Genomic DNA, 12,991 nt, shown 5'->3' on the forward strand with positions numbered 1-12,991 from the left:
CCGGGACCATATGTTAAAGTCTCCAGATACAGTACCTCAATATGAGATACTATCCAGCCCAGTTTTGCAGACTTAAGAGGGATTGATAGCTGGGGAAAGCTTCAGAGAAGCAATCAAACTTTGAGGTGCTACCAAAACGAACGTGAACCTCCAAACTTTTTATGGATTCCACATAACTGATCATATTTGTTACTGATGTCTTTGTTCAATTTAAAGTGCTGTGTTTTCAAGAGAGGCCCTGCACACATTCTTCATGGGGCAGATGGGAAAATATCAGGATTTTGATCAAGTGCCCTGTCAAAAGCTAAGTAAGATCTATCCTCATATCCACTAAGATCTCTCTTCAGGCACATTCCACTATATTGTTGGGTGCATGCAAGAAGATTACTTTAGACAGAATTACATTCAATTTTAACAGGAGTTTCAGACTTGCATTAATCTTTGACAGCACATTTTGTCCAGGAAATGCTGTTGTCCTTTTCATATATGTGATATTTACCATTTGGAGTAAATTGCTCAGATTTCTGATTGGGTTCATTCATGTATTTTGTTAGGCTGAAAATTAAAATATACAGCTTTCTAACTATGATATTATTCCTGCATACACAATACCTTCCAAGAGAAAATCAGCAGACAGCTTACCTAGAAATTAGTTATGTAGGCTGCAGGATTACCTGTCAGAGCACTTGTGTGGATGAAGTCAACCTACTCAGCATTTAATGAACTGGGGTCCTCGTCACCTAGCCAAGTACATTTGGACTGTATGCCTGTCTCAAATGCTCATCCCATTCACTAGCCTATGTGTACAGAATCTGCCAGCTGATCTTCAGGGTACAAGCAATGCATCTTATTGTGCTGACTCCTTGTCATTAGAATAGAGGTACTGTAGTCTTTATAATGCCTTGCACGCTGCCGTTGGAACACATTCATTGTTTGAACTGCTGAACCTGGTTAGTAGGAAGACAAAGAAAAACATGTCCTTGCTTGTATTTCTGAACAGATGCTGGGCAATTGTGCAGCCATGCTAAGCCAGGAGTTGTGTAAAGGTCTATGCATTTTGGAAAATAAGTCTTACATTACAAGGAAAGGTTGACTGCCTCCAGTGGTGATAGGGAAACCAGTAATAGCAGCAGCTTTCTGAACAGAGTTAGAAAAGGCTGTGGCCAGAGGTGGATTAATATTTATTGGTGTCATGTGAACAAAGAACATTTTGGTCCTCCACACTCTGGGGATCCACAGGCACCAGAACCAGGGGGGGACATGAGCTGGAGCTGCTGTCTGGCACCTGGGCAGCTGAAGAGGCCGAGAATCCCCACAGCAGCCCAGGCTTGCTGGGTGGCTCTTACCATGACCCAGCTACAGCTTCTGGCCTGGCCAAGGAGCTGGGCCTTGAGGGGAAGAGGAGGAGCAGGGTACAGGGCTACCATTCTGGCACTGGTGCCCCCACACTTCTACCCAGATTCCGGTGTGCCTCCGGGGCCCCCAACTTAGCTGGGGCCCCTGGGGGGGTCCATGCATTAATCCACCACTGGCTGTGATGAGTTCACAGGATAAAGCTTAGAAATTGCTTCATTAGGACACAAATGACAAATGAAACAGAGTCTTTTGCTCATGCCAAGAGAGTGCTCTACATCCTCTGTGTTAGAAAAAGAAACTTAACATCATGGAAAGATAATGGTATAGTGCATCTGTGCACTAACAGACCTAAAAGAGGAATCTTGAGAATGCTAAACAAAGACTTGAGTGATACAATGTATGAAACATAAAATATATCAATCTCCGGATATATTTTAGGAAAAATTACATTGGAATAACTAGCCGTGGCCGTGATTCTGCAAAGACTTAAGCATGTGCTTAACTGTGTGAGTTCAATGTGAAAAGAAAAGCAGAGCAGCAAGTCTTTGCAGAGTCAGGTCCAAATACGCTAAAAGGCTCTCTGAGGCAATGTTCAACAGTTTTAAATTAATTAAAAACGAATACTGTAACAGTAGCATAAGAAACGTTAAAACTGTACAGTTCACACTAGTATTTTACAGAACAAATAGCCTAAAAGCAGAAAGAAAAATTCATCAGTGATAACCTCTGAGAGAAGAGCTGTTGTAAGAAGAATGCTGAGCACTGATGTCAAAGGCTCCCACAGGTAAAAGAGAAATACCCAAGCAAGCAAGAGCTGATGATAACATCACCTCTTCTAAACAGTCTGAAAGACAAACTGCCCTGGGTCCTAGAATTTCTGTTAAAATATAATTTGAATAATGCTATAGTAAAAAACAAACTGGCCTTTCAAGGGAAAAGCTGAATCAATCTTCATGTACATTACACAAAAAGAGAATAGCTGGTGGTAAGCATAAAACAGCATTAGTTATGAACAGTTTGAATATAAATAACACAAAGAAGGGTTTGCAGTTAAACGGGACTCCCCCACAGATAGCCAGGAGTATGCCCATCTGAAAAATTAATGCATAAACGATAGGGAAGTTCTAGATAACATGCAGACATTACCTACTCTAGTTGGATGTATGGAGAGTGATGTTGGAAGTGTGGTTCTTCCACTTCTTTGTCAGAGATCATATCTTGAAAGGAAATATAACTGTGAGGCTTGCACTATAAAATTTGGTCAAAAGCTTTGGATGGCTTCAGCTTTGGATTACTTCCCACAAGCACAAAAGACAAAGAACTGGAAGCATTGACTGGCCCCTGAGTACTCCTTCTACTGGACATGGCCTCACCTATCACAGAAAGGATGTTGCTTAAGTATGTCAGGGAAGACTGTTGCAACACTACCGGTGTAATACCACTTTAATAAGACTGCTACTATAATACCATCTGTAGCTAATGCTGCTTAGAACTGAACTGATGTTTCTACATATCTCTTGAGACCAGACATTTCAAATGGTCACACTAGGCTGGAGAACCGATCTACATGCAAGTTCTGCTTTGTAAGTTTCTATGTGTACCTCTTTTATCTGAGTGCTTACTTGCTTATTCAAAGTTCAACACTTCAAAGAGTTCAAAGCTGAGTAATAAAAAGCCTGTAAATAACTAAAACCTGGACTGGGATTTACAAAGGAGCTAAAGATGCACATTGCTATTGACTTTCATTGGGATTGGGTGTCTAATTCCCTTCTGCCCCTTCTGAAAATCCTAGCCATAATGTGTACTTGTATTTCATGAAAAGATTCATCCTACATGTATGGAAATAGTTTTGAGTCAATAAGCGGCTAAAAGTGCTGAGACTGGGAATATTCATTGCACTAGTTCAGCATAGTGCTTCGAGCAGGCAACTGTGCTTACATGCAGTGAAAAGATAGCTAAAACCAGCATGCTTACCTAGGGAAATTTTAGAAGAGAGATTTTTCAAAACACCCAATTTATCGAATCATTTAAAATGACAGCTTCAAAGACAATACCAAAAGCTTGATTTATTAGGATAAAAGTCATTTACTATAAGTGATGAACTATTGGATAATGGATCAGATTAGCTGCCAGCATAAATCCATTGAATTATGTAAACCAGCAGAGAATTTGTCCCAAAGAGTTTAATATGTAGTTTGGGTAATGTAAGAGTTTCTTTTCAACAAAGATTTGGGTTATAGATGCCCTATGGTAAATTAATTAAAAAAATTAGAAATATCTTTGTCTTTAAGGGTTTCAGTGGGCTATGGGTCAGTCCCCAAGTGCATACCTGAAGTTGGTTTGTGATATTTGTGTGTTATGTGAATAGAAAAGGATTGGCTATGAATTGTCATTATCTGGGAAGGTAATTTTGAACAGGATTGATATTTAAGTAATTAAGTCATTGTTGCAATATCTAACTTATCATTACTTTTGTGTGATTTCTCACTGACAGAAATCTTTTGATTTAGACATAATTTGTCTAGCAATAGATAAGCGCCTGTGTTAAGGATACATGATCCATATCAGTGCCAAACCTAGCCACTCCCACCACCCCCTGCCCTCCACAGAATAGCATAGAATTAGAATAAGTTTATCACTTTGTTATAAGACTTTGATTTACTGTGATTTGAGTTATGGATTCTGGATAAGTTTATCATGATGGGCTGGAAAGCACGCAGGATATCTGGCCAGCTGAGAATCTCCCTGCTGTGGGGGAGTTCTCCACTGATGTGGGGCAGGTATGGCTGACTTCTGTGTCAACTGTCACTTAGCTCCTGTGCAGAGGGCATATCATAGACAGGAGGGACAATGGGGGTGTGTGGCTGGAGCATGCTGTGCTCCAGCTTTGCTCATCTGATGTACAGTCTCTTAGGGACTGTTGGGAGCTGGCAGAAGTTAGAGCAGCCCCTAGACTCAGGATGCTGCAAGATCCATGCTGAAAATCAGGGAGCTTTACCAGTACTTTGACCTGTCCCCTCCCTCACTGCTGCCTGAACAGAAGTTTGATGTAGCAGAGAATCTAGGCTGCTTTGTTACATTTAATCATTTAAACTTTCTAAACACCATCTTTCCTTTACTTTCTGTCATTTCTTACTTATCTTTAAATGTTAATATTTAAAGTTTAATTCCAGTGTGGTCACATCTGCCTTTCAGACAGCATTGGTCTTCTCTTTCCTGCAGGCAATGACTTGCCTGAGGATGGATTATCCATGGCATTTTCCTTAGGGGTTGCTATATATCAAAATCCCAAATTAGAAATTTTGAACAATACTCTGCTTTTGGGGGGGAGTATAAAAACCCTAAAAAGGGTGCATTACTTAGCAGTCTTTCTATAGCGTTACCTCCAAAGGTGAGAGAAGAGCACAACAAGGGGTTCTGGCTGGATTGAATAAATTACATACGCTATACAGATACACACTTGTAAATATATACAATTGCACAATACCAGTCAGTGATTATTCTGTGCTGTGCCTTAGGCAATAGCATGTTGAAAAATTATTAAGAAGAACTAGACTAGCAACATCAGCCACAGACGGTGGCTTGGAAAGAATGTACATAGATATTCAAATTAAAAGTAGTCCAGTGCAGTTCTAGGTGTAATTATAATTTACTTTTAAATCTCAGAGGGCAGCATGAGCTATTTTTTAAACAAGCTGAGGGGGCAAAGGAAAACCAAGGATAAAGCACCTGCTCTTAAATAGTTAATCTAAAGTAGGACTAATAAATACTCAGTCTTCAAATTCCCACATAGCTTTCACTGAAAGGAACAAAACATTTTTATCTTTCAGAAGCGGTGACTTACGACTACGATGTGATCTTTCAAACAGAACAGCTTTGAACTGTGACATTTATTCTGACTTCAGTATTTGTTCCCATTCTAAGCTTCATACCGAAGGGGAATTTCATTTTGATTCACAGATATTCTTTTGTGACTTATAATGCAGCCTTTACCTTGAAGGTTTTTTTCTCCATATAAAGGCATTTTCATGGAATTTGCTCCATTAAATTTCATGACCACCTCTGAAGGCAGAGAGTGTTTTATGATAACTTCATCTCTGCAACAAAGAGTACATGTGAACAGAAAAGGGTGTCAGCCACTGTGGCTTCAAATATACATAGTGGTCATCAGGCTAGTGATAACATCCATGTGAAATCATTACAGATCTTAGCCATTGGACATAGAGGGTCGAATCCTGGCCCCACTGAAGTCAATGGCAAAACTGACTTTGAGCTCTATTTAATGCTGCCAATTTAAAGGCTAACTGGGACAGTGAAGATTTGTGTGAGAATTCATTTCCCCTCCTTTCACGACAGTCACCAAGTCACATGTATCAGGTAAGCAAAGCAGCAAGGAATAAAGGGAAGAATAAAAGGCAAGGCAGGTGTATTTTAAAGCCTATGCAGAGTTCAGCTGAAGTCAGTGGAACTGATTGAAGGACTGGGACTTGTGGTCTGGAATTAGCACAGTCAAGGAGAGGCTGAAGAGGTGTGTGTGGGGGGGGGGCGGTTAAGTAATGATACTGTGTGAAGATAAAGCCTAGAACAGAGGGAGGCATACATATAATCACCAAGATGGGAGGGGAAAGGGACACGTCCCCTCAACTTCCTTCTCATTTCCCTCCTAATTCTGCCATCTCCATCCTAGGGGAGTTAAAAATGAAAAAGCTTCCCCTTTCCGTAAACATGCCCTCTTCCTGCTTAGTGGTCTCGTGGATCAAACAATAGTCTCTCTCTCCCCTTCATTTCTGAGGTCACGTTGCTGTTGGCTGGCTCCTGGGGCATAACAGCCCCCATATCTGTAGGGAAGATGCCTACAGCTCTTCCTCCTCCTGCCCTGCTATGTAGATTCCTTTCCCCCATGCTCAGGGAACTAGAAAGCACCAGGAGGTGTGTGAGAGAGAGAGAGAGAGAGGAGGCAGGAGACCCTGGGGATGGAGTGGAGGAGAAAGTCAAGGGAGGTGGAGGACTAATGAGAGATCTCAGGGAGGGAATATATCCTTTGAAGAGACAGAAAAAAACAGCTAGATGCTTTGTGTGCTTACAGGTTAGTGTTAATAAAGGGCTTTGAAGATGAAAAGTGGTATATAGACTATAGTTTTAAATGATGGATGAATATTACAACGCTGCCCAGTCTTACATATTCAGACATTCTAGAAAGTTTTGCAAAATATGCAGAACTCTTTTCAATGGTTCTAAAGAATTTGCAAACCAGAAGGTGTTCCTGTTCCTATAAAAATCTCCTTTAAAATGGCAGAGCTCTCCCAGTCCTATAAAATAAGGTCATTGTTGGGTTTCTGAGTTCTGAATGGATGAATGGGGCAGTACTTAATAGATAAATTAAAGTGCCTCCGTTGTTTGAAGAAATGAAAAGATGTCAAGCTAGTAAGAAAAAATATTGCCAAAACTTAGTGCAAGTATGTGATGGAAATAATTCCTAAAGATACAGAAGCTTTGAGATAGATTGAAAACTGAGACAAGTTGATTTTCATTTTGTTAATTAGTTGCATTTTCAGAGTTGTCCACTTTCTACCATAATACCACAGTATTCTTGGTGCTATTCATTGTACTTTCTAAAAAGAAAAGGAGGACTTGTGGCACCTTAGAGACTAACAAATTTATTTGAGCATAAGCTTTCAAAAGCTTATGCTCAAATAAATTTGTTAGTCTCTAAGGTGCCACAAGTCCTCCTTTTCTTTTTGCAAATACAGACTAACACGGCTGCTACTCTGAAACCTGTAATTATTCTTTCTGTATCTTTCAGCATGGTCCCATCATGACATCCCTGACCCACAGAAGCAATTAAAGATAACTTCAAATGTTACCTGACTCTGTGTTCTAATAACTAGCCTAGCCTAAGAGTGGGAAAGTCTGGGACAAAAATCATTCTCAAAAACTAATCTTTTTGAGCCCTACAATTCCTTCTGTCCTGCAGGGTAAAATCAATTGAACACCATTAAGCTCCTATTAAAAAATACCCACCCTCACTCTCGGACTGGTGGAATTTCACTGATTTCTATTAAGATTGTCTATGGAGCAGTGGCTCCCAACCTTTCCAGACTACTGTACCCCTTTCAGGATTTCTGATTTGTCTTGCATACCCTCAAGTTTCACTGGACTTAAAAACTATTTGCTTACAAAATCAGACATAAAAATGCAAAAGTGTCACAGCACACTACTGCTGAAAAATGGCTTACTTTCTCTTTTTTACCATAGAATTAGAAAACAAATCAATTGGAATATAAATATTGCACTTACATTTCATTGTACAGTATATAGAGCAGTATAAACAAGTCGTATGAAATTTTAGTTTGTACTGACTTCAGTAGTGCATTTTATGAAGCCTGCTGTAAAACTAGGCAACTATCTAGATGAGTTGACGTATCGTCTGGAAAGACCTCTGTGTACCCTCACGGGTATGTGTACCCCTGCTTGAGACCCACTGCTATAGAGGGATGGATTGCAACCCTATATACTGTACTAGCCTAAGTAATGGGCAGAGTAGTAGGAACAGGGCAGGAAATAGTTCCAGCTCTGTGAGTCATATTATGAGCCTGGCTTCTCATTCATTCCAGGGGGTAGTAAAGTGCACCAGTCTTTTTGCTGGCACAGATTACTTCCTTCTGTGTGCCAGCTCTGCTGCCCTGGTTGGCATGTTGCTCCACCTGCTCCCCATCCCTGCCCCACACTCCTCGCTCACCTGAGTGGGGAAGGGGGAATAACAATCTGGTAGTGGCTGCTTCTCTTACTACATATCTGTGTATAGATAGGTGATGTGAATAGCCCACACAGGGCTCTTTATATCTTTTTGCTCCCCTGCATAGGTGCACAGCAGGGCTCATGAGGTACCCCAGAATAAGTAATTGTAGTAACATGATTCAAATTGTTTATGCTTGTCTGCATCCCAAACAAACAAAAAAGATTACAATACTCTTTTTTATATAAAAGGATAAATAGAGCATTTTATTAACACTTTTTGCAGCAACAAAAGTGACACAGTCCACATCTTTTCATTAAACACAGCAAAAGCTATGGTCACATTTTACATCACTTTGAGGCACAAAGCAAAATATTTTTTTCCTTAAGGTCAAGGTATGATTTGCATTTAAAAAAAGAAGAAGAAGAAGAAGAAACAATCCTCAAGTTGTATATTGCAATAGCAGGGCCTCCAAACACTAGCACAATACAATGAACAGATTAAAAATCCAGAATGGATTGTTACATACAATGATAATCATTTGATTTGAGTTGGGAAATGGATCACCATTGTCATTTTTAGAGCATTAAGAAGCGGTCAAGTGTTGCTAACTTTAATTTGGCTTGGTTTGGTTTAATCCCAACAATCCCAAATGTCTACAACAAGCTTAATATAAAGGTACTATATAGACTAAAATATTATGCACTTTATAATGCATTGCACTTATTGCTTGGTACACTAATGTTGCAATTCTTCTTGAGTTATGCTAAGAGAAGATAAGCATAATGAAAGTAGAAGTAATGCTCTTCCTAAATCCATCACTAGTTATTTGCCACTTTGGTTTATTGTGAGGATTGTTACTCATATTCAGCATTCATTATAATTCTATTTGACAAATACATTTTTGAATTCAGGGATTTGTAAAATAACAACATTTTCTATAATTACAGTATCTTCAATAAACTTTTATCTGTTTATACAACTGTGCCACAATATGACAAAATACGAAAACTATCAAGAGAAGAAGGATGATTAAATTATTTTCTGTTTCTTTCATTTAGTTCAAAATATTCTGTAAAACAAATACATCCATTTTGTGTAGGGCTACTTGCTCACGGTAATTTTTTCTTTGGATTATGGGGGGGGGGGGGTAGGCTATATCTTTCTTTTTCTTCTAAAGTGATTTGCAACCAGTACAAAGTAATTTACTATAACTAAAAATACACTGAAGCATTTCTTGCAAAAGTTGTTTTATAGTCTGCATGAAAATTCAGATTGAACATTATATGTTGTTTTTATACTGGTTGGTAAATGTAAGGAAGAACATGACACATACTATAATTTCATTATATTCTGTAAAGAATACAAATAAGAATTTGTGCCTAAACATTTGATATAAAACACCCAAATAAATTCTTTTATTTATCACAGAGTAGCCTGCAGCATGTAATCACCATAAATATACAGTCTGCCTTTTAGAGCCTGATCCAATTCCCATTGGAGAGAAATGTATCAACCCCTTATAGATGTCTAGGACTGAATCCTTCCTTCTTGAAGAAAGTCCTTGTCTTAGACCAAACACACAATCTCTACATTTTACGGATTAAACGTGTATAGTTAGCACAATCAGTTTATGATCTCTTCCAATACAGTGTAACAAATATATAAGTGCATTTTTTTTAAAGATCAAGTACTTTTGGCTTTCTAAATAGACTATTAGATGTGCCAACTTAGTTGGTTAGTTGTGCTTTAATCCTTAATTATGAGCTTTAGCTCATGTATACTGAAAGTATCTAGTTGCCTCTATAGTTTTGACCAGTAAACCCTTAAAACTCTAATGTTTATAGAATGGATACACCCGAGAGGAGGTGATGACATATCACAATTCGTACAGATTGCACTTTAATGGTAACCTTATTTTTAAACAGACCTTCCTGTTTGATATGTGTTTACATGTTTATACCACATTCTTTGTGTGCAAACAATCACAATGAATTTAATCACAAACACTACAAAATATATCCAATATTGAGATTTGTTATGAATAATCTTCTCTTTCCTTATAGCTGTATGAGTCTTGGACTTCCTCTTGTACAAATTCTTCTTTCTTCTCCCAACCATTTGGCCAACCACCATTGACCTGGGTCGTAGCACCATAAGACTTAGTGGTACCATAATTTATGTAATTCTGAGTAATGTCCCCTGTCTCTTCGTCAAGTTCATCTTCATGAATAAAACCACATTTCTCTTCACTTGTCTGTTCAGGGTCAGCCCAAGGTTGTTTCTCTCCCGAAGCAAATATGCCATAGAATATAACTCCTCCATAATGCACTAAAGCAGCAATAAGGAAGACATACTGCCACTCTTCACGTGTCTGTAAAGAAGAGTATTGCTAAGTCAAAATAGCAGCACAGACTGGATGGCTGTTCTGAGCTGAAAGGGCTGATTAAGGCACTGAGGCTATAATTTTCAAAAGAGCCCAACTCCTGGGCATCTAACTCCCTCAGGTTCCTTTGATAATCGTAGTCTAAAAACTCAATTTGTACAACTGCAGGAGATTTCTGTTACTTATTGGCTAACTTCTGTAAAAATCAATTAACAAGGGACCTCCTCTATCATTAATCCATATGCACAAGTCAACATGACCAGCTAACCAAAATATCTGACCCAATATTCATGTCGGTTTCAGCTCTCTTACACTGCTGTGTGCAGTGCAAAACAACTGGAAACCCAAAATATTTAGCACCCTGAGAAATATCCCGTTGCCTGAGGAAATCCTGCCTGCTGGCATCTGGCAGAGGAGTGGCAGTGGTTGAGGGGAAAAGAGTGTTGCTGGTGAGGTCCTGGCCCCAGTCTTGGGGAAATGCAAAATCTGTGTCAAGCACTGCTCAGTTAGACCAAAGAATCTGGACTGTTGTTTCCAGTTCTAGGCCTCAATCCTGGAACCATTGAAAACTATGGCCAAACACCCATTGACATCAAAGAGGATAAAAGGGCGTCCCTAGTGAAAATGTTAACCAGTTAAAAAAGGAAAACATCACTATATTTCAGAGTATCATGAAACAATTGCACTGCTTCCAATTCATTCAGGTTTATTACTGCTTTCCCCTGCACTACACTTGTTCTCTCTTCCATGAGTACTTTCAGTCACTAGACCTTATTCTCCTTTTGTACTTTACTTTTAGTTATGAAAAGTTTCAAGGACTATTTAATCCGGGAATATTTTTTAAATGTCGTTTTTTTAAAATGTACAAAATTCATACTTGAAATATGTGTCAAACTTGCTATTAATTCCATCTAAACAATTTAAACCCTTGTTTGTGTGCTGAAAGGTTCGAGCCTTATGAAGGAGCTGGTTACTTTAAGAGAGGGTAATAAATATCCACACAAAGACAGTTGCAGTCTGGGAAATTCAACAGAGCTGAGGAAGCCAAGGGGCAGGAGACTCCTGACTTAGGTGGCATATGACAAAGGTTGCTCAGAGATTTCCAGGAAGTCAAAATACTGGATAGTTAGTGGATAAAGCCAGAAGTTAAGGGATATGGAAAGTAATTTTAGGAATGAGTTTTGTCTTTAATACTAGTGGAATTAAACTGCTCCACTTGAATTTAATGAGAATTATTTTGAAAACCACATTACAGCTTACCTTGTTCTTTGTCATTGCTCCAACAATTATAGGGCAAACCATTCCAGACAATGTCCCAACTCCATTAGAAATTCCCATTAAGATGCTGGCATACCTTGGGGCTATGTCTAAATGGTTGACATTGAATCCTGCAACACAAATACAAAAGTGCATTCCCACCATAAAATGTGTCCATGACTGTTTATAGAGAGCCATTTTTGGGGTGCTTTACAGGACAATGTGAAGTAAGACTAAATATATGAGACAGATTCGTGTTTTAAGTTTAAACTGAAACCAGCTTATAAAATGATACCAAATGTATTTTTCCCCAAAAAAATCTGTTTAAAAAACAAACTCTGAGGAGAGAAATTGAACCCACAAAATGATTAGGCTTTGGGGGAAGTTCTCAGAGAGGGACTTGCAGTGTAATTCACATCCTTTTCATGTTGTAAATTACAGAGTGTGTGTGTCACTTCCTGTTACAGCCTATATCACTTCCTCTTCATTTTCTCCACATTTATCTTCTTGGTCACAAAAAGCATCAGGGTAATGGCTGTTTTTGTGTGGGAGGGTAAGATAAAATCAATAAAAGGAGACTGTTTTAAAAAGATTTCATATTTGTTTGATGTAAAAAAAAACATTTGTGTTTATTTCCTGCAACTCCAACAAGCAAATTCTTTTCAAATGTAGACTGCCACTGTTCAAAGAATCCTGTGGGGGGGAGAAAGTGTTTCTAGGAAGTTACAAGACTCTAAAATTCCCCCAAATAAACACCAAAAATATATGAAAATAGAATCTGAATACCAGGATCTCTAGGCATCAGAGAAAAAGATAGATGGTGTACGGAGCACAACTGATAAAAAATAAAGTATAATACATCCTTTCAGGGCCCAATTTCTTACAGAAAGTTTGTGGTAAACACTGGACACGCCACAAAGTTCTCTTAGTTAGGTATTTTGTTTGTTACTAGGTTTAGAGGAGTTTTATAATGATGGAATTAAGTTATGTTTCAGTAGAAGAACTAGAGCTGGTAGGTCTTGCAGGGTTAATGGGTTTTAATGAGAGATTGGAATAAGGATACAGTAAATGTTTAACATAAATGATCATGGAGGCTGTTCCAGATATAAGGACTTCTGTGCACAAAAGGAGTTAGGTGCCTAAGTCCCAGTTTTGGGGTCACTGTGATGCACAAAACTTCTGCTGAAACCCCTATGCCCCTAAATTCAATCAGCGCCTACTTTTTTGCAGTAAAAGTTCCCTAAGTGCCTATGTTT

At 38.7% G+C, this 12,991-nt stretch overlaps 1 protein-coding gene and 1 long non-coding RNA gene across 2 annotated transcripts in view; one reads left to right on the forward strand and one right to left on the reverse strand.

Moving 5' to 3' along the window:
- Positions 1-12,991, forward strand: part of LOC141988992 (uncharacterized) — a 58,326-nt gene that overhangs the window by 8,188 nt on the left and 37,147 nt on the right. The gene's annotated exons all lie outside the window — the stretch shown is intronic.
- SLC17A6 (solute carrier family 17 member 6) overlaps positions 8,382-12,991 on the reverse strand; it is a 49,927-nt gene continuing 45,317 nt past the window's right edge. The window contains exons 11-12 of the mRNA XM_074955174.1: positions 11,739-11,866; positions 8,382-10,466 (exon numbers count right to left, since the gene is read on the reverse strand). Coding sequence (XP_074811275.1) covers positions 10,131-10,466; positions 11,739-11,866 — 464 coding nt within the window. The 3' untranslated portion in view covers positions 8,382-10,130. The remainder of the gene's footprint in view (positions 10,467-11,738; positions 11,867-12,991) is intronic.

This window comes from Natator depressus, chromosome 6, assembly GCF_965152275.1.
Source record: "Natator depressus isolate rNatDep1 chromosome 6, rNatDep2.hap1, whole genome shotgun sequence".
NCBI classification, from domain to species: Eukaryota; Metazoa; Chordata; order Testudines; family Cheloniidae; genus Natator; species Natator depressus.